Genomic DNA, 26,943 nt, shown 5'->3' on the forward strand with positions numbered 1-26,943 from the left:
ATCACTTCTACATTTAAAATACAAAGCTTTCACAGAAGAATATTCCATGCCTTGCTGTTTTCTGCCTGTGACTGTTTCCCTCTGGCTTTTGGTGTATTGGTTATTTTATTGGGCTAACAATGAAAGAGAATAAAAACTACAGTACAACTGTGTCAGGGAAGCTGTGCTGCCTCCCAGCAGTAAGATCACCTCTCATTTTTCAGCTCATTTACTCATCTGCTTTGTACTTCATAAAACCAGTACACTTCTATTTTTAATTACTTACGGCAGTAGCCAATCGCGAGCATTGGCATTGGAGCTGTTATACTGTGACTTGTGTGGATGATGACAGTTTTTGCAGCTGAGCACCAGTTGACAGATATGGTTTTCTACAATGCTGAGCTCTTAAGAGACCATTTGTTGATGTGACAGGACACATGTTAGCAGATGTCATCATCTCTTAAAAGTTTATGAGATACATTCTTATTCCCTGTGAACAGTGTGTATTCTTTATTCTTATTCCCTGTGAACAGTGTGTATTCTTTATTCCATTGCATTCCAGTTATTCTTGCTGGTTAAAGGATGATTAAGCTGGAGTTTTCTCTAGCTCCAAGCATTTATATTTCATTCATTTCTCCCAGGTCAATCCAGAGGGCAAGGATTCCCAGATAAATGCTGTGACTCACAGTGCAACTGTTTAAAAAAAGAATACAATTCCTCTGTGAGCTTAGAAGAGGGAGAATTTGATTTCCAAGTGGAAAAATCAAAACAAATCCACACTTGATGATCATATTTTGCCATTTTTTATAGCACTGAGAACGACAGAAAGTTGTCACGGAAGCCTCATTAACCTTGTGCACTTCTTTGGAAAGGGCTCAGAAGCTTTTTACTGCTCGCTGTCTGCTTGTCTGGTCATTAAACAGAAAAACTTTGTCACCATTAACATCCATGATGACATTCCCAAATTCACGCAGAAATATTCTCTTGTCCGCCTGTGTTAATAGTGTATCTCTCATCACCTCCAGTTGTCCTCTCCATTCACTCCCTCCTTGTCTGAGACCTCTGAGTTGATTTTCCTACTGCCTTCTAGAGAGCGTGGAACAGAGACTCCCTATGGAGTACGTGAGTTTTCCTTCATCAACCACCAGCTACGGTTATTAAGAAGAGATGTGTTCTCTTCCTCCATTGCCACCCACATGAATCTCTCCTGGGACAGTGTCCCCTTTGAGAGCATGAGTGCTGAACTTAAGTCTGAGAATCCCACATACGTAATTTAGGAAAGTGTCTTCAGGTTAAAATATTGGTATTTAATTTGAGCATTTCCACTTTTTCCTGAGGTCAGTTTTGTTTTAAGTCTGTTCAGGACAGCCACCCGTTGAAAATCACTTCTTAAATTTTTGCTTGTTTTCTTGCTTATTTTTAAGGCTTCATGCATGCAAATTCCTGTCACAATGAATCTACCTGACAGTCTATTCATCTCTTTGTTTTCTGAGGTTTTGTTAAAGTCACTTTGGTGTTTGCAGTTTTTTCCCAAGAAATGAAATGATTTCGAACATGTGCTGAAACCTGACATACCAAGAGAGTATTAAATAGATTTCTCCCACTAATGGACACTGAGCTTTTGGGGCTTTATTCCAGTTGATCTCTCTTGATCAAAACATTGAAGTATTGGTCCTCCCAGGATATTTTTATCTAGTCTCCCAGGAGGCATTCCAATGGATGGACCAGTCTGGTACAGAAGTCCACAGACAGACAGTCTGGCTCCAGTTTAGTGCCTTCATCCTAACATAACTAAAGTAATTTGTATTTAGGTGTACAGAAGTGTTGTAGCTGGTCTTGATTCTTCTGCACACTAATGATATCTGGCTAACATCATACCTCTGTGGGCCAAAGAGTTGTTCTTTGTTCTGTGAATTATCTGGGGAAAACTTCCAGATTCTTTTTTAAATAATTTTTTACTCTATTGTGTGTGCTTATGCAGAGTAGCACAAAATACAATTTGTCCAGAAGTTCAGTCTACCTCTTAGTAAGTTTTTCAATTTGCTATGCTAAAATCTGTATCAACTGCAAGTTTCTTGCTTTCTTTTCAACACTCAGTTCTTTGTGCCGCTTGAATCTGTAACTTCTGCTTCAGGCTGAAAGACATTGAAATGATAATTGTCATGTTCCTCCATATTGTGCAAACACTATAAAGCCACAAGATCCTGACAAATCTGCTTTCTTGACTATTTTTGCATGTGAAGGAAAGAACTTAACATGGCAAGAGCTGGATGGAACATGATATTTAATTCTTGTTAAACAGTTGCAGTGCAAAGTTTTGGCCAATTTATTAAGGGAAGAAGGGAAGTTAATATCTTGAGAATTCAATTCCAGCAACTCTCCCTAGCAGAAGTTGTTATGGGGAGATCCCATACTGATTTTATACTAAGCTGAAATTAATTCCCTTTGCTTTGCTTTGCTTTGCTTTGCTTTGCTTTGCTTTATTTTATTTTACATACAGTACCTAGCAATATCCTTCTCATGACTTTGCCAAAGCAGGAATATAGGAAATATAATTTTAATAGTAATAATCAGGCATAATTGGTTACAAAACTACTACTAATAAGAAAATCATAAGAGCTTTGTCACATTTACATCTTTCAACTATACTAGGCAGGGCAGAAAATTGTCATTCATAGTTGGTAGTTTCTGTAAAAATGAACTGGATTATAACAGAAAACATTATAGGAAACTTCCACATTCAAGTCTGCTTCTACCCAGGAAGGGGTAAAAAGAGGCTGAGAATTAAAAGTCGGAGATTCCAGTTTTGGAAGAACTCCAGTGAATGACTTAAATAATAATGAGTTACCACCTGTGCATAAAATTATGCACATGCCTTAGTGTTCATAGGATTGAGGTAAAAAAGCATATTACAAATACTCTCTGTTATATCATATCTACGGTGAAAAAACTTACAATTTTTTATAAATTTTACTGTGCACAGAAAAGAAATGCAAAAGAAAGAAGAGACAAACACATGTTTATATATGATGGCGTTTTGATAAAAGCATTATGGCTTGATGAGGAATCTCCTGAGTCAAGGGTATTTTTGTGATTTGTGTTCTAAGTGCCTAACATGAGTTTTGCTAATCTGTTAATGGTGCTCCTTAATCACCCTCCCGGAAAACTGACCTTTGCACTTGGTGCTGCCTTCAGCCATGTGACTTTCAAATCCAGTGAACATTACTACAGAAGACAGAATGGATGAAGTTCTTTGCCTGGGCACTGCATTTTTTTTTTGCTTCTGAAAGGTAGCCTAGACCAGTTCAAGGGTCAACATAAAAATATTTCCTTTCACGGCCAGAGAATTGGGTCTAACTTTGGATCATTACAACTTCTTGAACACTATTCTCCCCTTCAAGTATGACTTTTTCATGAGCAAGAGTCAAAATGTTAGTGTTTCAGATTTTACCATTAGTTATTAAGTGCTTGAGTGCAGAAGCCGTCTTTTATTCTGTCATTGCAAAGCCCTGGAGTAGTGACTGCCTGATCCTGGTTGAGAAGCCTTTGATCCTAATGCTAACAAATGATCATTTGAGTTTTTGTAAGATTTTGTTGCTACATGCTGGTAAACTTTTAGACTTTAAATCTCAAGGTATTTAAGAAGGGATTTCTGAAAACTTGCTGGTGTCAATCAGAGTTTAAATGATGAAATATATATTTTTTCCATATTTTGATGAGAAGAAGATCGCATGTGTATTAAAAGTCCACTGCAGTACGTTAAGCATTAAAAAGTTAGAACCCCTCAAGATCAGGCAGATAATTATGGCAATAATCAAACCAGGTACCAGGTGTCAGCAAAGCATCAGGGACCATTATTTTAAACTAAATGTAAGGCAACACAAATCTGCTTTACCTCTCTCCTAGCAAACTTAGAGAAGTTAAATTAATTACCTTGCCTTTCTGTACACTTAATGCTCTCAGACAGTGTTGTTGCAGATCGGTAGATTTGTGGTGTCTTGCTGAGGCGGAGCAATTTGATAGTGTGAAAGATGACCTATGAACAAATGCAGCATTTTGAATGACTCTTATCCAGGGACAGGATTCCTGTATTTCATCAGCAATGAAGGGATGATCTGTAGCAAAAGACAACTTACATAAGCTTTCCACAGGAGTGTATGTTCCTATATACATCTTTTATTAAAAGTGCCTTCCCTGTTTCCAATCTTCTCTATACTTGTTTATGTTTATATATGTATATATACATATATATATATATTTATGGCCACCTGTTTTTTTCCTGCCAGTTCAGACAGGTTGCAAATTGCTTGACTTTCAAAATATTTGATTTTTCAACATCCACAGCTCCCTGAATTTTCTCACAAACAGAAGTTCAGCAGTCTCTTCTTAATAAGCATTATATTAAAATAGCTTAATACTGAAAGGATTTCAGAGAAATTTCTTACAGTGTTAATGTTTCAAAACCGCTGTATACAGCAATTTTAAAAGTAATTCTAATATAACTTAGAGGTATGTAATTAGTTAACCTTGTTTTTTGTTTTTTAAGGATCCACCCATGGCAGTGACCCTTGGACTGCGAATGGAAGAAATGATTTTTAATCTTGCTGACACACATTTATTTTTTAATGATTTAGAGGTAAGAATCAAAGGAATGTTAGCACCGGTATTCCTGGTTTTTAACTTAGTGGCTTTGCTGTGCATTAGTGTTTATTGTGTGTGATATTTTCTGCCTATGTGGTCTTTGGGTTAGTCATGCTTTAATCAGAGAGAGGTTAGCCAGGTGGCACTGACTTCCTGTGGCACCAGAGTCCTTCCGTGAAACTCAGTGAGAGAGAGAACTGCAAACAACCCATTCTGTTCTTTGTCCTGTAGCCATCTTTTTGGTTTCCACCTATGTAAAGCTGTCTGCTGTCATCTCCACAACAGGAACATACATGCTTCACATTCTTCACTTGAAGTTCTCTATATTCATTCACCTTCAGTGGGTGCCCTCAACTGACCAGAAGAGACTGTTCTCTTGAGATACCTGAGTAGCCTTTTGGCCACAGGCCCCTGTTACTTGTTCAAATGAAGAATATTCTTCATTTACCTGAAAGAATGCAGCTTCAGAGAGCTGGAACTGTGATAGATGTTCTGGTCGGTGATGTCTCTTCCCAAGGCAACCAGGCAACCACATGTATTGTCACAATATACCCAGGGAGTATAATTTGGAAATTGGTCAGAAAAGGGAGAGACCTCTTCCTAGGGAGTGCCCTCTGTGGGCAGCTCACCTGTCAGAAGCACAGGCATGGACTCTCTCAGGGACAGTGGTCTGGGAAGCAGGCTGGTCAGCTGGGCTTCACAGGCTTTTAATTCACTCTGAGAGTCTGGATCTCTTGACATGGATGGTGACAGCCTACAACCATGTGTGTCAAGAGATGGACTCAAAAGCAGTTTTTAAATTAACACAGGGGTTTTTCAGACCTTCTTCTGGTCTAAAACAGTTGCTTTCCTATTCAGAGTAGATCCCAGACTTCCCTCCATGGATAGATACTTGCCATGAATGGGAGCTGGAAGACTTTGAGGTTTTGTTTAGAATCCCAGAGAAAGGTCTCTGGTGAGTGAATAGAAAAAATAAAGATAAGTGAAATTTTTCCATCCACTGGGATGTTGATTTTTTCTTTTGTTCCTTCATCAAGTAGGCAGTAAGAAAAGCAGAAGGTACCAGTCTGCAGTTGTCTTTGTCATCCCTTGCAGACCTCCAGAGATATTCTTAGCTCTTTTAAAGTCAGGAAACTGGAATCTACTTCACCCCACACCTGAACTGCACTTCCTCCTTGCAGCAGCAGAAACCTAAGAAAGTAAAGCCCTGGACACACCTGTCCCAGTGTGTGTTTTATTGCAGTCCTAATGAGTCATCTCTTGACAAGTACATTCAGTGAATGTCTCCTTCTGGTACCCTGTACTGGGGAGAGATTCCAAATAAATTTTTCAAAGCATTTCTTAATTTTTTTTTAGCAGACCTTTGCCCCTGCATGTTCAGATTTTATGTGGCATGAATGAACTTTAAGCCATTCTGTGGAATCTGTTCTTCAGTGTTGTAGTGAGTTCATGTGGAAGAGTTCAGCAAAATGGAGCTTTGCCCTCTTTCCGTACCTCTTTACTCTTGCTTACGGCCATTGAAACTTCATTCCTTTCTCTCATTTTTTATTTCCTCTGTAGATCACAAGTTCAGCTGTCATAGGTGGATCATTATATTTTGGCTAATCTTCATAGGATGGTTTTAATACCTTGTCCGAAAACTCATACACCAGCTCATTCCAGAGCCTGAACCGTTCCCAGGTTTAGATAAATCAAAAAATACTACTTAGGGGTCTTAGAGAGTCTCGGAAATCAATCAGTTTGATTCAATTAAAAGCAATTAATATATGTATTTAGTCATCACAATTTCTATAAGAAGCTAAGTATTTTATGGCCCAGAATTCATCTTGGTCTCAAAACCAACTCTCTTACAAAATTACCAAAATTCCAAAGTTCACGTACTGAAATGAGTTGTGTGCATACATTCCAGCATGTGCAAGAAGACCAGGAATTTTCTATCTTCTTAGCAAATAAGATAAAGTGCCAAAGTATGTAGTGACACCCTTTCATATGCTGATGAATAAACCTGTCTGTTTAAATCTGTTTGCAGAGCACGTGACTATTACTGAATATTACAGTTCATCTGCATGATGAATGTATAATGAATTCTGAGAATTCCCCGAGTCTGACTTGGGGTCTCTTCCTCATTTCTCCTCTTCTCCCCGTGTCTCTTTCTCTGTTTTTCTCTCTCTGTCCTCCCCCAGGGGAGCAGAAATGAGTGCTGAGCTGCCAATGATCATGACCATCAAGACACGAGAACTTCAATTCTCCCTGGAGGAAGTGAGATAGGCCTTTATTCACTAGGCAGATAGATTGCTTATCCTTTCATCATGTCACTGTTTTAATGGTCAGCCCTCAGGTCCCATACCTTCTGTTTTGCTTTCATCTTCAGCCCACAGGGAACCTCATGGCTCTGGATGTGACAACTGCAATGTACTAAGGAACCTGTATTCCTGTAATATTTACTCCAGTCACTACATCCTCTAAACCTTCTTTTTTCCCTGTCTCTCTTGGTTACAAACACCACATAGCAGGTTCTCATAATAATAACCAAGTTACAGAAGTTATCACACACAAAAATAAAGTTTTCCTTCCTCTATGCAAATCTGTCTCACTGCAATGGCTGCTGATGCAGAAATTCCGATCTGCTAAGACATTCCCTGCTGACCCAGTAACCCATGTTCTAATCAGCCAAGCTGCACTTTTACTTCAGGCTAGGCTGCTCTCCAGCTGTTGCATTCTCAGGGTATGAATTTTAGTTAGCTTGAGAAGTATCACTTGGGAGGGTGGTTGGTGTTTTGTCACAAAAATAAGAGTCTGGTGCTCTAGAAAGTTCATGTGCCTAAACACTTAGAGATGGGACTCAGCTTTGTAATAATAGCCAAACTAAGGCATTCTGTTTTCAACCAGGTAAAGAATAAAATTAAGTTTTTCTTCATTTCTCAGTATTAATTTTAAGACAGCATTTAGAAATGTTGGTAAGACCTATTAGGCACACCAAAAAAAACAATTTCTGCAAATTGCAAGTAGTAATTCAGACATGAATCTTCCAACTCCATTATTCCACTCCACTCTCAGGTCAATGAAGAAAAAAAAAGCATCCATTTCAAACAAACTGAATTATATTTCTATTTTTATCATTATCCCTCCATATTTTAAAGGAGATTTTGTGTTTTATTTTTTCTCATTATAAATAGAAATGAGAGATAAAAAATAGGATTTAAGTCTCAGAATTTGGGATGCAGGTAAAACTAGTTTTAACAGAGACCGAAGCATATATATTAAAAAAAGGTTTGCTGTAAAGCCTAAGAAAGCATAAGTGCTGAATATCTCCTCATTAATAACAGTTTTGTGTTCAGCATGATAAGGCAGTGTTTTTACTGAATAATGACATCAGTGTCCATTCCAGGATAATAAGTTTTATGGATGATTTGTTGATTCTGTACTCTCAAATTTTCAGGCTCTAAAAATTGCTGCAAAGAATTGACTGCACTCAGATGTAATTTAAATTAGTATAGCTTCAAACAAAAGCTAGATATTACACCTAGACTCCTTTCCTGTATTTGCTCTAATAGGAAATGTATTTTTATGTTTCTTAGTTTTGACATTGCACTGACAGTGAGTCACTGTGTCTTGAGCTTAACCAGTACTATAGCTGATGTGGAGAGTATTTTACCTTAATATTTAAAGTGACACAGAGCTTGCTCTCTTTCCTTCTTTCCCATATTTGTTTGGTGTCATTTAAAAGCAAACTCAGACGTAGTGTTGTGCCATCAGTTTCCTGTTTCTTTTGAGAAAAGTAGAGAACTATCTCAAATCCGCTCAAACTGGGGTTTTTTCTTTTTTTATGGCAAGTTTTTTCCATGCCTCGTAAGTGAATTTGCAAAAGGTAAACGTTTTAGTTAAAATAGATAAGTAAACAAGAAAACAAAGTAAAAGAAAACAAGAAGTGATGGGCACATGAGCTTGTTTGTTGGTCAGCAAATACATATTGCCAGCATGTAGAGAGGAGGTGACCCATAGATCCAGAAGAGAGCAGGAAGGGGGAAAATGAGGAAGCTGGAGAGTGCTGCTGGGTTTGATCTCCTATATAACATGTGTAATAACTCCTATATTAACAACCTTCTTGCAGGGACAAGGGGGTGAGTAATCAGAAAACTGCCTGGTCCCCTCATCCTTTTCCTGGAGTCAATCACAGAATCACAATGAACCAACTGTGAGACAAAAAAAATAAAAGTAAACAGCTGAGCCTTTGCCACCCACTCACATTTAACTTAATAATGAAATTATCAGCAGAACAGTTACCTAGAATTTTCAAGGCTGGAACAATGTAGCTGAAAGGCTTAACAAAACTCAAACAGCAGCAGACACTCCTTATCCATCAAGGCTTTTGTGTGCCCTCCATTTAATTAGTACACCTTCAAATCCACAGGAATGATTACTGAATTTTTAAACTTAACACTTCTATCAGTTCCAGGGGAATCTGTGAAGGTGATTAGGAAGCCACATATTGCCCAGATATTGCAAAATATAGAGTCAGAATTTTTCCCAGAAGGGCTTTTTGTCTGATTTTTGAGTTCCTGTCCTACATTGGGTGAAGCATAGTTGCGTTTTTTCTGGAGTGTAAATAACAAATAGGGATAAAGAAATTAATATTTTATATTAGCTGCCCCTCCCCCTTTACTTTCTCTCTTCATCTGCTATTTACATCCAAAAGTAGCTTCATTAAAATATTCTACAGCTCAAGATAATCTCCTCAGACAAAACTAAAAAATTTTATTTCTCTAGTGAGGGGGAAAATGCTTCATTTCTGTCCCTTGAACACAGCCCTATTATCCTGTCTTAATGGATTAAACCACATGAGCAGAGCTTGGCAACTCATTATTTTAGCTTTGACCCAATATTTTAAATTATGATTGCTTGTATGGTGCAACAAAATTATGTATTTGAAAATTAAATTGTATGGGGTTTTTTAATACAAAATTGCCTTGTTTTTAACAACTTACTTTATGTGAGTAAAAGTCTGTTAAGTTTTTTTCTTTCATTGCAAAGCAAATACAGCAGAAAGATAAAATAACAATTCCCCAAATTCACGCTCTAGGAACTTATGGCTTACACATTTGGAAATCACTCTTCTGCTCAGATTTATTCTTTATCTGTACAATTTAGCACTGTTATAAGAGAAAGATTGGAAACTTAGAACTGCATGCTCCTGCATATCACAGAGGGCCTGAATTAAGTGCTGACTGAAGTAGACACTGAATTCAGGTGTGTCTTTGGATTAAGGTGTTAGTTCAAGCAACTACAGAAAATAGTTATATGATGCATGATGGCTTGCTTATATATTTACTTTTGCTTTCCCCACAATTTCTTATCTTTGTGCTGTAACCACTGTGCAGATAAGGATATTTGATAGCTGTCTCATTATAAAACCATCTTGGAGGGGAATTCATTTTTCCTGTGTACCTCTGTTCCCTTGAGTTTCTTCCATCCCTTCCAAAGCCAGGAAATAATTAAGTTCTGTAGGACTGCTGATGATATGTGATTTTCTAGCCAAAGGCACTCACATAATTTATTAGAAGAACCTGATAAGTGTCCAAACCACTTAACATAAGTTTTATGCCTGTTGAGGTTCACCATCAATTGCTTTTAGGGAGTGGGAATATAAGGTTTATATTGGTATACAAGGGAGACTATAAATGAGACCTGCGATTTTTGAGGCTTTACAATTAAAATAATTTCCTCCAAAAATCACACCAAAATTGCATTTTGGTTTTCTAAAGGTCTATTTTAACTAGTAATTTCGACTGTGTAGGAGTTGAAGGTTGATGGCGATAGAAAGCTGTGGGTGTGCACAGGCTGCCATCTTCTGGTGCAGTCAGTGGCCTGCACCGGTCATTTCTTCTTCTGTACTAAGCCTGTGGTGAGCACAGAATCAATAATTCGGGTTGGAAAAGACCCCTAACATCACCTAGTCCAACCATTAGCCCAGCCCACCGTGCTCACCACTAAACCATATCCCCAACTGCTACATCCACACGCCTTTTGGATGCTTCCAGGAATGGCAATTGCACTCTCTTACAAGATAAATTTGTCATTTGGGTTTGCTTTCTTTTCTTTCTAACAGGAATGCGATCAAGTTCATATAGATGATGTTTCTTCTGATGATAATGGACAAGACCTAAGGTAAGATACAGCATTTTTTTTTTTTTTTTTTAAGATTAAATAATTTGAGAATTTACAGGAATACATTGTATTTATTTTTACTGTATTTTGGGTGTTTGCAGTACCTACAGTTTTGCAACTGATGGCTTCCATGCAGCTGCAAGTAGTGCAAACCTTTGTCTGCCAACAGGTGTAAGAGGAGGGGTTGACTGGATGAGGAAGCTGGCATTCCGTTACAGAAGAGTAAAAGAGTTGTATAATACTTACAAGAACAACATAGGAGGTGAGTTCAGTTGTCAAAAACAACTTCAAATGCTGGTCAGTCTAAGCTGCATGGTGATGAACTCCCACCCAGGGAAGGAGCCTGGGAAGCCACAGAGGGAATGGAGAGTGATGTGACTGGACCATGAGCTATTGAAAGCTGGTGACTGTAATGGCAAGGCCACACACTGTTGTGCTGGAGAAACACAATTGGGAACACCAAGCAAGCTTCCATTTAGCTTCCACAGAGCCCATTTTCCTCCTTCAGACCCAGCTATTCTTACCTTACTGAGTGGTTGAACCACTCATTCTACTTCAGATCTGCTGTTGCTCTGGGAAAGATATTGTATAGTTTCCATAGCACAAATTGGTTGTGGATGGGCATTTCCATCCTACATTTTAATGATCTGGTTGGTAACAACACTGTCTCCTAAACTCTCTGCTCCATACCTGCTAGTCTGTTTTCATCAGTGGATGCAAGAAAATTCTATCACTGCTATCCCAACAGCCTCTTTTGTTGGCTCTGTAACTTACACAGTTTTGTCTCCAAAAAGTCCAAATCTCATTGGGACAAGAGCTTTGCTGGTACTGTTTTAATTCATGGGCTCACTCATGTCTGCACCAGTAGGTTGTAGGTAATCAAGCAGCAGAGCTGAAAGAATCTGTTCTGGAAAGTCCTGTGTGACTTGCAGAGACAGCCAGCCCTCTTCTGAGGAGGTGAATGTGTCAACTGACCCCCCCAACAATAGACTGTGAGGACAGGGAATACTTAGAAGTCTTCAATAATTGCTACAGTCACGTATTTTCACTGTTAATAGTTCAGTCTTTCCTTACCACAGGATGAAGCAATAGGACCAAAGGATGGTAGTAGAGGGCTGACTTTCACTTGCCCTGCCTTGCCCTTCACTGGTGTTGTGAATAGAATTTTTATGTATTTATATAAATTTTATATACTTTTTTAATTTTTGAAACAGTATTAACCAAAAGCTTACTGGGTTTTCTTGTACCTCCTAATGCATCTAAGATTCTAAAGCTGCTGCATTTCACAAAACCCTTAGCACTGGTAAGAGCACAGGTCCGAGAGCACAGCATAGGGAAACACACTAGAGGAACAAAGCATTGCAAAGGCAGAGTGCAGATATGTGGTGCACTGGATTAAGGTTTTTATTGTCTCCCACTCCTCCTGCATCTGAAATAGAAGCCATCCTTAGTGGGCAAGTTTCTTCATTTATCCTCCACTTCTTAGCCTTTTAAATAATCTTCTTAGCACATAATGTGTCTGTTTATTTCAAAATATCTGCTAGAAGGCATCAGAAGGCAAGATTAATCCATATGTTTTTAGTTACTTCACTTCTGCTTTTTGAAGACAGTCATCATCATTTGTTGGGAGATAGGATGTGAAAGAGAAGAGGGATACTAAAGGTCAGGAAGCCTATTTCCCTTCTCTTCCAGGACCAAATCTGCATTTAAAATACCTTGGTTCCAACAAATTCATGTCTCAACATTTAATAGGCTGGGTATTTTTAAATATCTGTCAATTTATACCCAAAAAGAGATTTTGAGGACTAAGTTTTAAGGACTAACTGAGATATGAGAACATAAGATGTGCAGCTGTTTCAAGGCTGCAAATGCTATAAAAGGAACCAACAACAGGACATGAAGAGCAAGCCATCAGCAAATATATTTCTGTATGTGTAACCTAAGGCTCACACCTATGTACAGAGTCATAAGGAGGTCAGTTTGAAACATAAGCAGGTACTGCAAAGGCCAGTTTATTCTAAAGTATCTTCTTTCGTGACCATCTTCACCTGTGATCCTAATGGCATGGATCTCCCTGTCACTGCCTCTGATAATTTGAGAGCAACATATTTGGGAGGAGCTGGTTTAAAAAATATGTGTTTCTGAAAGGTATACTTTGAAATGCAGTAAAGCAGCCTGAATATGTAAAAAATTCTAATTAGTCTTAAATAATACCTGTCGTTGCTTGATATAGTGAAGTACAAATAAAACCAAAGATATACTGAGCGCTGAAGACAATAGATTTTCTCTTCGATATTTTTTCAAGTTGTAGTGGAATTTAAAATAGAAACAATGACTATAAACTCTATCACATTCCATCTGATACAGAATTTAATTGTATTTTTCTCACTTTTTTTACATAAAAGGACTCCTGGGTCCTGCTAAAAGAGATGCATGGTTGCAATTAAGAGCAGAGATTGAAGCTCTGACAGACTCCTGGCTAACAAATGCACTTAAATCATTATCAATTATCAGCACAAGGTATGTATCTGAGTCTGCTGTAAAAAAAAGTTTCTAGCTTTGGACATGTATTGGATATTTTTTTACATTTTAGGTTACAATAAATTAGTGCCTTTAAAGAACAGAACAGGTCTAATATGACTTTTGAATAGGACACAGGAAAAGTGGAAAGTGGTTTTGTTTTCAGTGATTCCAGCATTTAGTAAAGATAGTATGAAATGTCTTCTCAGATGTGTGTACATTGAAGGGGTATTGTAGAATTCTGAGACAGCGTCTAATTTCTTGTCTTGTGGACAGCATTCTCTGAACTCCACAGCTCTCTGTTCTGTCCTTCAATGTTTCTGCCTATTCACAGTGCTACCTAAATACTGTATAGATAGCAGAACACAAGGACATTTTGCTTCTGTCCTTCCAAGCAAACCAGTATATCTTAGTATATATATCTTAATCTTTCAGAAGAGCAAAAATCTCTTTCAACGAAGTTAAAAGTCCGGGTTCCCAATATTGAGACATAAAATGTATTGTTCCTTAGAAACAACAAAACTGTGAATGATGCTGCTACTTAGTCAGCCATGTAACATATATATTACCAGTAATTCTAAAAAATCCTGGTTTTAAACCACAAAAAAGAACAACATTAAGTCATCTTGCTTTCTGAACATGTCTGGGAAAAGACCCAGTGTCAAGTGAAAAGAACAAGCTTGGAAAGACATGAAAACCTTAATTTCAACATAACAACTTTTGCAATATGCTTATCTCCTAATTATTGTTTATTTAACAGTGTGTGAAGCACTTCAGGAGAAAAAAAGTAACAAATTTGTGTAAACTGTTGTGTTTAGCTCTGCATTTCTTTCTGAATTGTTAGTCATCAAAGAGACTTTTAGCAATGAAGGCCCGTTGAGCATTGGTGGATGAGTCTGGAAAACTGATATCATTCACTCAGGACTGTTAAATGATAGTCTTTTGTAATATCTTCAAAGAACTGTACAACTGTACAACTCAGAAGCTACCTGTGAGTCAGCTAAATATTACTGTTATGTTACTGTCAGGAAATCAGGATACATTAAGCTGAAAACGTAGCCTAGGGTCTCTTCCAGAAGGAAAAGTCACAACTGTTTGCTCTCAACTCTATGTTCACATCATGGTCATGCTCATGCTCATGTTCCAGCCTGTCAGTGCCTAAGGTAGCTCAGCTCCGAGTTCTCTGGCCTGCACACCTTCTCCATTCAACTTTTCATCCTCACCATTCGACGCTAGCTTATTGACATCCCTCTTTTCAGAAATATTCTTACTCCTGAAACATGAAGAAAGTGATGCCATTGTAGAGAAATGTGTACTGGCTGTCTATTTCCCCTAGATAAAAGAGTAACGAATTATGTCTTCATATTCTCTTAACTCTTTTATTTGGCCAGTAGCTACTGACAATTAATGACCAGCATGAAAATTATGCTTTCAAAGGATTCAGATGCCTTGTTTCGGAGGTAGTTAGTGGTCTTAAATGTCTGTATTTTCGTAGACCCGTCTTCAAAGACCTGGTTTGTATAAACCAGGGTGGAATATTTCCTACAAATCAGACCTACATATTTTTAAAGGTTTTTGCCAGAGGTTTTATGTACATTTTCTGTAAGTGATGATGCTGAGCAGCTCACTGTGTGAGTGAAAGTAAATGTTGAGGAATCCTTAATATGCTGTCCACAGCTGGTTCACCTCATCAGCATTTGGGTACTGTTTTAAAACTATTTAAACTTAAACTGTTTCTCTCATTTCAGGAGTAATTGTGTAAATGTGTTGGTAACAACAACCCAGCTTATCCCAGCACTTGCAAAAGTTCTGCTATACAGTTTAGGAGGAGCTTTTCCTATTGAAAATATTTACAGTGCAACCAAAATAGGTAAGAAAATTATTCTTTCATCCATTCTGACTACACTGCATTACTTTTTTTTTTTTTTTTGCCAGTAATGGATGGATTCCAAAACAATTCCCTGACACTTAGCAGTTTTAGTTATAAGATTTAGGCATTGCATGTGTTCAGAAGTGTTTATGTCAAAGAATTCCAAATTCACCTTATTTTTGATGGTGCCTAAAGGAATAAAGATGCTGATTGAAAGCCTCAGAAACTCATCAGTATGGTGTAGAAAATAAAAACTTGCAGAACAGAATAAAGAAAAGTGTTTTGTGATTCAAACCTGAGCAGAACTTCTGTTTAATTAGCCTCTGCTCTGACCTTCATCTCTATGCAAGCCAGGCCACAGCTTCACAAACCTTTTCCCAAGGCATAGTATGTCAGTGATGGGAATGACAAGTGTTACTAACAGAACCTGTGGTGCTGCATAACAAAAGGGCACTTCCCCACTCTGTTCATAACTGTGTGCATTTCGTGTGTTATGGTTTGGAAATGTATGGAAATGTATTTCTGGAAATTGCACCCAAAACTCTAAACCAAGAGAAGCTGCCACTCCTGTGAAAAGTGACAATACAATGACTGATAAGTTTGCAGATTTTACCAATCATCAACTCAGGAATGTTTCATTTCTATACTTATGACAACATTTTTAGCATGGAATGTGTCACTTCATTGACAAAAGCACTGCAATATGTTTCCTAAATTATTTTCACAAGGGAAAAAGCAGTGCATATTTTAGCAGTGTCAGGAAAAACTGTTACCTCAGTCATCATTTAATTAATTTTTTTCATTTCTACATCACTCGTTGTTGCAGATACATTAGAATTAAAATTTCTACTTTCCTTATAAGAATATGATTACAATCATAAGGAAATATTTAAATTCAATTATTCATTCACTAACCTATTCGTTTTTGCAGTGCTGCAAATTCCTTTATCTCAGTGGCTTTCCTGCAATGATTAAGAGATCTAGTTTTACCTGAAACATCTTAGTGTCACTAAGGGAATCTATTGCTTCTTACCAGATTTGGCGCTAAATCTCAAGGCTGGGAACTTTCTAAAAGTAGTAGTAGTAATGTCTTACCACTGCAAAAATCCTTTGTAAGGCTTCACCATAACTCACTTGATAGCTTGAATAAATAGTGCGTTGTTTTTCAGGCAAAGAGAGCTGTTTTGAGCGTATAGTGTCCAGATTTGGCACTAACATAACTTATGTTGTGATTGGAGATGGCCGAGATGAGGAACATGCAGCTAATCAGGTAACTTCACTCTGAACTCTTATCTCATTTATCTTCCAGGAAAAGAAAGTTGCTTTGAACGAATAATGCAAAGGTTTGGCAGAAAAGTAGTATATGTTGTAATTGGGGATGGTGTAGAAGAAGAACAGGCAGCAAAAAAGGTAACCTGTCTTCTGAAATGTTGGTGTGATACATAGCTACTAATGCAAGCCTTTTTGTTTGCATTTCTGTCAGTGTTGCACAAAATGACAAATAATTTCAGTCCACAGATGCAAGACAACAAGAGCATGATGAGATCAACACTTAGAGTAAAATGAACCATTTGGATTCTAGCATTTGCTTCACTTCACTTTGGAAAAAAAAAAAGCACAAAATTATTTTTAAAACAGATGGAAAAATAATTTAGCAAAAATGTCCGACAAACTTCAAGTAAATTAAAAGTTAAACAGAAGAGATAGAAAGGGCTATGATATGATGGTTGGGTGGTGTTTTTCTTTAAATGGTGAAATTGAGGATGCTTCAAGAGACGTGTTACAGAGAATGTGGAAAACATCCAAAGGACTGTGCAAATTTTTTTGCAAAGATAGATGAAGATCCATAGTTTACTGGAGCAATTATGATAAAAATATAATTTTCTTCAGGAAAGGCATATTTGCTAAAGGAAAAAGAACACAACATAGAGATTGTGCACCAAATCTGTGTTTCCAAAAAAGAACTGTTTCCTAGTTTCTTCATTATGATAATTCAAGTCTAATTTCAGCTGAAAGGTTTTTTAATATTCAGAGATCAAATTAGTAATTTGCGCCATACTTCCCAGTAAAACCCCTGGAAGTGTGCAGAAATTGAATTTTTTTGCTTCACAGTGTCTGCACAGGACAAGTTATGTAAACGTTGTTGTTCTAGGAGTAGCAAAATAAAGCACTCTCTTAGCATTCTAGTTGGAGTGGAAACAAAATGAAAATAACCAAAATGCTCATTCCAAATGGTTCCTTAATATAGGTACAGTACTGGTGATGGGTCCTTTATAATTTTTGCTAAACAATGGTGGTTGGATTGTGTGCTTTCTGGTTTGGCATGCTTTTTCCTTAACATTGGCTATGTTGCATGGATAGATGTAGAATTCAGAGAGATAGATGAATATAGCACATTACAAGTAGATCTAAACACAACATGGAAGTGTGAAGTTTTTTCTATTCTGATGAATTATTGAAGGTGAATAGTGCATATACCTGCATCTCTCACAGACACTGATGCTTTCTGCAACACAAATTATCTATTCCTAAACTAGAAATGTGTTATTTACTTATCCAAAGAGATTTCTTTTTCCCCCTGGATGGAGAAAAAATGTAGTTCAACTCTGTTTAGAAGTGTTGAGAAGTGTCTTTTCATGGAAATGTTATAGCCCTTTAAATGATATTCAGTGTTTTGCAGTCAAATAAGTGGAGCAGCAAAGGATTTCCTATTGCTCCTTTGTATGGGCTTGCATGCTAAAAATAAGCAAGTAGCTCTTCCTAAGTAACAGGCATTTTCCAAAGAAGCTATCCAAAGAAGAAAGGCTATCATCTAATTATTTTAACTTCAGTTGAGCTACTAAGCTCAGATCTATTTTGGTCTGATTTTTGTCAGTACTTTAATAGCAAAAATCAATCCAGAAGCACGGTGGTGTAAAATAGGTGCTGGTAATCTCTAACTATCCTCGTGTGTCATATACCGCCCTGTGTCATGGTGTTCATCTTTCCTGACCTTTTCCCTCCTCTAACAAACACAGCACAACATGCCTTTCTGGAGGATATCCAGTCATTCGGACCTCTTGGCTCTGCATCAAGCACTGGAACTAGAGTATTTGTAACTGTGTTCTAAAGCTGGCAATCCTTTTTTTTTTATATATATATATTTCAAGTACACTGAATTTTTATGTGTGATTCAATGCCTCTGGCTTTACACATATGAATTGTCTTAAGAAGGGAAGAAATATTTGGAATTAAAAATTCCAAATTGAAGAATTCAGATTGCTGAATGAAGTTAAAACATTAGTGCTACGTAAGGAAGCTCTATGGTCTTATATATGCAACGTTTTTAAATGAATTTAAACTGTGGAGGTTGCTGGTACACACCAAGTGAGCCCTGACAGGAGTGAACAAAGGACTCGAACTGGCAAAGCACCAAAACACATTTTCCAGCCAACAAGGTGGTGTTCAACAACATTCCTCAAAATGGGATATATTCTCAGCACTGAGGTTTGAAACAGACTTTAGCCTACCTAACCCAGAAAATCTGAATTGGAATGCACTCAGACTGTATAATGACAATCCTGTCTAGACCTGTAATTTGTGTAAATTATTGATGAAAATAATTTACTGTGACTTTATTAGCAGCTGATTTTGGAAGTGGATGCAATTTTTCTTTCTTTTTGTGGGGGGGGGAGGGGGGCAGGGGAGGGAAAGGGTTATATAATATTGTCTCTTTTATAAGTTTGGCAAACAGAATGTGCATAATGATGTGTTGTGCCTTAAGGAGAAGACTGTGTTTGTGTGTTATAATGTAATTTTGGTTAAAAACTATGTAGATAAACAAAAAAACCTTTGTGATAATTTTTGACATGACCAAATTTGAAATTCAAAGAAATCAAAGAACAGGGCTGCACCAAAGAATTTAAGTATTTGTTGCAGTAAGAAAAAATAATAAAGGAAAGTTTGTGTTTTTATTTGGATTCTGATTAATTCCACTGATTTTTTGAGAAAAGTTAAGAATATATTGGGAGGTTGATACTGGGGACCGCTACCTTGAAAGGTAAAAGAAACAATAGTGTTTAACACCTTCAGCATCATTTCTTGATTCTCCAACAAGAGAACTAAGAGCCATATTCATTAATTACTGAGTCCACTGAAAGCCATACAGTGAGTGCATCTGCTGTGTATAAAAGAACAGAGTTCCACCCAGCAGACAAAGTCTTCAGGTGGCATTACTAGAAGGTGAAAATGTGGAGTTAATCCCAGATGGGGAATAAAACACAAGTTCATTAGGAATTAAAGATTGCTAAAGAAGCTGTCATCAGTCAGATGTGGAAATGATGCTACATTTAGCATATTCAGGATCAACAGAGGCTGTTGAAATTGCTGGCTTGATAGCATTGGCTGTTTCAGGAGAATAGTCCACTTTGGCAAAGAAAACAACATTTCGGTAGATTTTCCATTCTGTTCCACGTTTTTGTATATTTTGGTCTGGGTCAGCATGATTTTTCTCATCCATTTTTGATTGCTCAACAATATTACACAGGGACAACACTAGCAAGTCAGGCATCTATGGAGAGGATAAGGAGGTGATTTTCATGAAGAAACATTGAGAAATATATCACCTTAACTTTCATAATTTCTATTAAAAGTTATGGTCCATACAGCAATAATTATCTTGCAAGATTTGAACATGCTACCTTTCAGCTATGGAAAATGAGCAAGATCCATATTGCACGCAGAGCCCTTAATGCTCCATGTGCAGCTTGAGCACTCTGAAACAACAGCAAGTGGTTTGTCTCTCATGGCAAAAGATGGAAACTACTTTTTCAATTTTTAACACTGTATGTGGAGACACGTGAGGTTGCGTGTGCACTGATTGTGTGAAGAGGTGTTTGCAAGAGATGTTAAAGGCAAACTCCAGAATGTCTGCACAAGCACAGTAGTCAGCACTGAGGTGAAAATCTTCCCTCTCTGTGCTCTGAAGCCATCATATGTCATAGTTACCAGGCAGTAACTTTGTTCATTTAAACTTTGCTGAGGTTTTAATAAAGTTACTTGGTAGGTGAAAGCCTGGAGCCACTACAAGTCCAAGGTGAAACTCCTCTATAAATTCATAAAAATGGATTTCTTTGCTGTGTTGGAATTGGATATACAAGTCACCACACAACAAACTAACAATAATTTTTATCACTGGGCAGTTTAAAGCCATCACATGAGACTTGCCACTCATGAAATCACTGTAGACTAGATAGATATTTGGGTGATAGATTTGTGTGTCCAAAAATTAAAATTATGCATACCTTCTTTATATTTTCAGTACCTGGAAATATATGTCATAAAAAGTTGTAGTACAGCTTTTTGTAGTTTTTCAGGTGGGAAAAAAAGTGCTTCTACTGGAATGGGAAAGAACTTTGAAGCCCTTCTCAAGTTCCAGCATGGCATAAAAATCTCAATGTAAAAGACATGGTAAAACAAAAAATTTGTATGGTTAACCAGCTTTTTTTTCTCTTCTTTTTTTTTTTCTTTTTGACATGTCATAGTGTTATTTAAATGCATGAAGCAATATTATTTCTCAAGTTATTTGTTCAGCTTTTCAGTGTTCTTTTCCTAATCCGATGTAAGAACAAAAAGTAGCCCAGCAACAACCGTTGGTTCTTATTAAAGGTTTGCAGTGCCTTCATTGGAGTTGTGCTTAGCTTTCTGTGGCAGATATGGCTCAATTAATATATGGACTTCTAGAGAGGAGGTGGAGGCAAAAGGAGGGAAGTTTTACAGAGCACGACAAGGTTCTGTGTGCTACCATAACGGAAGTTAATTGTTAAAACAAGTAATCCACAAAAACATGCATCCAAAGAAAATTCAAGGATGCAGCTCAAAAGCCTTTGCAATACTAAAACTCTAAAATAAAATTTCAGAGCATGAATACTCTCTTGCTAAGCAAAAATTGCTGTATATCTTTAAATAAAAGTGTGTAGTAAATGCCTGCCTTGTAGAGAGAAATTAGTCTGATATATTTTCCTGCATGAACAATACAGAGGAGAAAATAACCAAGGCAAGAGACAGTCATGCCAGACTGTTCCAGATGGGCCTAAGAAGATTAAACTCAAGGTTGGTCACTTTGACATTGAATGCATTTTAATTCAGAAGCATATTAATCAGAAACTACCTTCCCTTCAGCCTCTCCTCAACAACCAAGATTGAGCACAAGGTCACATTTGCAAGTATTTTGGAGAAATGAAATAGGGAATAAAATGCCTTTTGCTGATACTCTAGCTGTTCTCAGTACAGAACCTGAACATTCATGAGTGCTCAGCTTGCAAAATACAAATATTGTGTGATTTCAGTCACGGGATAGTATCTTAGACATAACTCTGCGCAGTTCAGTAAAAGAGGGCAGAAAAAACCTAAAATATATGCTTGTTTTAGATGCCTGTGGAGATTGGGCACAAAGATATAGGTAGCAGTAAGCTCCCAGATCTGTTTCCATTAGAATCCAGTGTGAGCAGCAGTGCTTGCGTTTGAAGCAGATGCAGAGTGTGTTCCAGTGTAAGCATTGACAAGGGAGATGAGGCCAAATGAAAGTCCTCTTTACAAGCCCACTTCATCTTGGGCCAGATGAAATCTTGCATCCCATCAGAACTGCAGAGTTCATGGAGAATACAGACTTGACCCACGATAGGAAGACTAGGTTTTACTGGTGAAGTTGTATCCAGACCCAGGGTTTCAGTTCAAAAGTCATCTCTGCTTTATAGGATTGACACCAGGCATAGGCTGTAAATGAATATGCTATTTAGTATCTCTGAAGAGGAGCTGAAGTGACATAAGCCAAAATCCCAGAAATAGCAGCATTTTGGAGATTTGAAGCCAAGGGTCTCTGTCATGTATTAGCAGATAATAGTTTATTAGGGCCTACCTAATTTAAGAAAAATGTAAATTAAAATTTAAAGCTTGTAAAATTATGTACATCTTTACTGTTTCTCAATAAATACACTTGGAAGTGTCATTTTCTGCACTATACAATGTTGTAAGTTGTTTGATTTGTCGTTGAAAGACACAGTGTCTCTTACAAGATCTGAGTGTGAGCTGGGATTCTGACATCCATGCTGCCCTTGTTGTTCATGCCTGGAGTAGTCCTGAGCCCATGTATGGAGTCTGGCAGAGACTGGCTCACCTATGGATTGTGTGCGGGGTGCAGCCTGTAGAGAGAGCCTCCCCCTGCTCTGCACCAAGGCTTCCTTGCCAAGAACACCAAGTGTCTTGCTCCAGATGCAGCCTGACAGACAATTAGCAGCTCTGTTGCAGTCTCCTTGAGACAAAATACACAACTAACCAATTTGATGATGTAGACACACAGTGTATGCATTTAAATCCCTGTGCCAGTTCACTCACTAATGCTTTGCTAATACCTTTATGGTCATGGGTTGTTCAGGAGACAGACTGGGCTACTGAGGGGCGAGTAGCCTTCCCAGTTGAAGATCACCCTCATGAAACTCTAAATGGTTTCGGGAGCAGTAGCTCATTTTTTTTAGTGAGGAACTGAATTTCGTTTGAAGGAAGCAGTCCCTCTACAGTCTGCTAGCAGAGGCCAAAGTGGGATCACAGAATTGTCAGCACACTTAGATGTGACATTTTGATCTTGGGAGCTACATGGCAAGTGGCAGAGCCTTGGCAGCCACAGTGATGCAGCCACAGTGATTCAGCCACAAGAAGCAGCTTGTAAGTAGTGGACTTCTTTCTGAGGGGTTAGATTAAAGCATGTCTCTTACAAACACAGCTGTTCTGTAGGTACATCTGCCCCCTTCTGAGTTTTCAGAACAAAAGGAAGATCTATCAAAAATCAAGTGGACAAAATACAAAGAAATCCCATCTACTGAGCAGAGAGACCCATAGCAGACAGTAATTTTACAGTGTGACTCCCAAATGGGTTTGCATGTGACTCCAGAGAAGAGCCATTCAGTATGGTTTCAGAAGAGTGAGGTAGGCAAAAAATGGGTGATAGCACAACATTACCTTCATTTCTCATTGCTGGAAACTCATGGTTCTAAATGGCTGTCATTGTGCCCTGCACATGATGTTCACAGTGATGAACTAAAGCAAAAATATACTGAGAGCATTTATGGGTGGACTCTTCCTCATTTGGGTGCAAAATTACTTCTTTGTCATTATCCGTTACCTCTAAGACTCCTTGAGAAAAATGCACTTTAGGGTTGACTTGTTTGATTAATCTTCTTTTTTTTTTCAAACATATAATGGATTCTGAAACATTTTGGAAATGTTTATAAATTTGGGAGAATTTTTTGCATTTTCCAAAAGCCCAGGCAGTAGCAGGAATGCTGAGAAAGTCAAAACATCACAACAGTTTGTTTTTCCACGTTAGTTTCTCTACAAATTTCAAGGCCTGATTTTCAAATAACTGAATATCTTACTTAGATAAAGTAAGAATTTACTTTAAGTTAAAAAAACTAAGAATTTTTTTCTGGTTGGGAAGTAAAGATAGAAAAGAAGAAAACACCAGAAAGTCTCAGAAATTGAGATCAGGGGCTCACCACATCAGCCAGAAGAACAGTTTGAGCCACTGCAGGCGTCTGGTGACTGTGGCTCTCAGCTGACATATCAAGCCCCTGTTCTTTGCTTTCAACTTGTCTAGATTAGGGTCTTGATTTTGAGCTTTCTGACTCGAAAAGGTTCTAATTTTGTCCAATTGGGAAGAGTAATGTTTCCAAGATCAGAAAAAAAAGAAAGAAAAGAAAAAAAAAGTGAGGGAAAGATAAGGGAAGGGAAGAAGAAAAGAAAAAAAATAAGCATAAGACGATCATGTCTAGTATTGTGAACATCCTGGGTAGTGGAGCAAACTCTTGGCACTTAGCAGTAGGACTTCTTTGCAGGTGTTTTTTGGGAGTGGTGTTGGGGTAGCTGTGGCTGGCAGCCAGACTCCCACCCAGCCATTCTCTTAGGGACTGCTCTGTGCTGGGGAGCTCTGGTGCCAGGGGAGACCTCTGCCTGTATCCCATGAGCAGCCTATAACGTTATTTTTATAAGGATGCATCAGCCTCAAATGCTATCCTTCTCACACAGAAAGCTTTTAGTTTGATTTGGTTTTATGGTACAAGCCATGACTGGAGAATGTGTTATACTTCTGCAGCTCGTGCAAACCAGAAACCCTTAATGAGATCTGTGCCTCATGATCACTCATGTTTAAAAACAAAACAAAATAAGGAGGAAAAAAATGGGGGAGGGAGAATAACGGAGCCAAATGTGGAGGGCTGCTCCAGTCCAATGGTATATACATACTGATTTATGAAAGGCAGTCCTATCCTCAGTAATCACCACGGGCCGCTGATCATGGCAGCTGATGGAGGTAGGGTAATTAGCAAAGCCCAGCTTCTCCAGTTACTCACTGGGAGCTAAAATGAGGAATTTATTACAAGCTCTGAGTAGTCTTATGAGGAACATAGTCATATTCAACATGGAACTGCCTGGTGGCCAAAAGAGATGCAGTGTAGCCACCTGACCTCCATGACCAGTTGAAAGGGGAAAGAGCCGATTCTGCACGGGTCCCTTCTCAAGGGGGCCACTCACCCCACTCACCTGGCCCCTCACCTTGCCACCACAACCTTGCCTGCCACCATTCCAGTCGAGAGAGGGCAATGACCCAGGCAGCATCACCTCTGGGTGCAGCCCCCAGGGAGCAAGGGGCGCAGCTCCCAGTGCTTTGCTGATTCTCTCCAAGTTGTTTTTATATCCTCCTTAAACCAAGTTGGTTCTCAGTGAAGCAGGTGTCCTAACTGGGAGGTATCTATTCACAGAGGAAAAGAAACAGCTAATTTGGGGCCTCAAGACGTCAAGAACTGCTCACCCCAAAGGGTATCCAAGCACTTGCCAGTGTTTTTATTTTTCCTCTTTACCTAAATGTGTACAGTGAGTTTTCTTCTCTGGTTGAACTGCAGTTCCTTAAAGAAAACTTACTTATAATGGAAAGGCTGACTCAACCTTCACTCTAATAACCAGGAAAACACAACAGTAAAATGAAACAACAAATCATTGCTCTGACAGTAATGAGGCACTTGCTTAGACATTTATCTGCCCTTTTACAAGGCAGTAATTTTATGGTTGAAAAGTCTTGGGTTAAACTTTGTGTCTGCAAAGAAATTTCCAAGCCCTGGCCAAAATTGTTGCATTTAGCAGACGGTAATATTGTACATAATTAATGTATTCATTTTCATTCTTAAAACTAGTAAATGCAGCTTATTTGAACTTCCTCCTGAAAGCTAAATTTATTAGCTACAAAACATCGAGACTGTGCCAGCTGTTTCAAGGAGATTATGTTCTGTCTTTCCTCTGTTTTCTAACAGTTTTCCACTAATACCACCTGGGTGGCTCTTCTCTACAAGAAACTTCAGTGCAGGCAACAGCTTTCTCCTGTCCCTTTTGTTGCTTCATATGTTTTCACGATAAACATTTCTTTCCTTCACCTCCATCCAGAAAGCAGAAAGGCTGCCACTTGTTTGCTAAAAATGACTTTAAATTCATCAGCTCTCCCAGACCTAATAAAGTGACATGTTTACAATGCTAAAGGAAATCAGGTGTTTTAATGTTAAACAAAAAAAAACATATTTATGTAGTGTTACAATAATACTGTTTGCCTGGCCTTTCTCAGCCTATTCATCACCCAACAATCTCCTCACAAAATGCTGTGGACTCTGTGTGCTTCAATGCCATGCAACAGTAAGTGCAAATTCACCATAAATCCTGTATTGCAGCGGCCTCCCCCTTTGCTGCTGGCAACTGCTGCAGTGGGGCACATGTAGGGAAAGAGCCATAGCCCAGGCATGTGGCAGGGAGGATGGAGCAGAGGAAACACAGCGGCAGGTGGGTACTGCTGCTACCATCCCCCTTCTGCTTCTCAGGCAAATTGCATTCATGCTACTTGTCCCACTACCCCCCATCAAGAGCTGTAATGTTCTACCACGGAGCAAGCCTAGGTGAGAGTTTTTGGGGAGACAGGCACAATTTCCTTCTTCCCTATTGAGTGGAAAGATGCTGTTACTTTGTTCTAACATGCAGGTAACTGAGGCAGTAAGCGATTTTTGTTGACACATCATGGCAGGATATGAATCACACATCTGAAATTAATCTAAACCCTTTGCCTTTACCTGTTGATAAATCCAGTATCTATTCGTCTCTGGCCAGGCCCCCATAAGACTTCTTTAATCCTTGTTGAAATTTTCCATTCTGTTCCATGTGCAGAGATTGGTGTAAGTTTATAATGAAAAGGATCTGGATTTTAAGAGGAAATAACACCATTTACATATAAGCTGAGGGAGATACTGAATTTCTATCTAGTATTTCAACCACTTTCTTAGAGGTGGGTAGAACATATAATTAATTGGTAGCTATCTCTTGTCCCCACCCCCATTGAACGACAATCAGACTCTACTCCGTGGTTTTATGCTAGAAAACATCTGGAGAACATGTGGTTCCTTGCTTTCTTCAAGGAACTGGCTTTCTTTACTGAATTTCAATCTTCCTTGTAATTCCAGTGGTAGTTGTGAGCTTAAATATCTTTTCTTGCACCTGTAGATCTCAGAGCCAGCAGGTCCTTCATTCAAGTATGCAAATCTACAGACACTTGGCACTCAAATTAACCTTCAAACTAACCTAACTGGGGTTAGTAAAGGAATCTTGTCTCTGCTATGATGACTTTGTGGTAGTGATCTCTGCAGTGATGCAATAGCAGTGATCTCTGTGGTAATACAATAGCACCACAGAACAAAACATCTGGCTAT

General features: G+C 38.3%; 1 protein-coding gene across 12 annotated transcripts in view; it reads left to right on the top strand.

The window, feature by feature from the left end:
* The window catches only part of EYA4 (EYA transcriptional coactivator and phosphatase 4), a 140,565-nt gene extending 121,437 nt beyond the window's left edge, over positions 1-19,128 (top strand). For 9 of the 12 annotated variants that reach the window (XM_048299125.1, XM_048299127.1, XM_048299129.1 and 6 more), the window contains 7 exons: positions 4,526-4,615; positions 10,727-10,785; positions 10,887-11,047; positions 13,191-13,305; positions 15,054-15,175; positions 16,485-16,585; positions 18,193-19,128. In XM_048299125.1, the coding sequence (XP_048155082.1) occupies positions 4,526-4,615; positions 10,727-10,785; positions 10,887-11,047; positions 13,191-13,305; positions 15,054-15,175; positions 16,485-16,585; positions 18,193-18,273 (729 nt within the window). In that variant the 3' untranslated portion in view covers positions 18,274-19,128. Of the gene's footprint in view, positions 1-4,525; positions 4,616-10,726; positions 10,786-10,886; positions 11,048-13,190; positions 13,306-15,053; positions 15,176-16,344; positions 16,446-16,484; positions 16,586-18,192 lie in introns of all 12 variants that reach the window. The other 3 variants (XM_048299128.1, XM_048299133.1, XM_048299136.1) reach the window with 1 other exon arrangement.
* The last annotated feature ends 7,815 nt before the right edge of the window (positions 19,129-26,943 follow it).

This window comes from Corvus hawaiiensis, chromosome 3 (genome assembly GCF_020740725.1).
Source record: "Corvus hawaiiensis isolate bCorHaw1 chromosome 3, bCorHaw1.pri.cur, whole genome shotgun sequence".
In the NCBI taxonomy this organism is placed as follows: domain Eukaryota; kingdom Metazoa; phylum Chordata; class Aves; order Passeriformes; family Corvidae; genus Corvus; species Corvus hawaiiensis.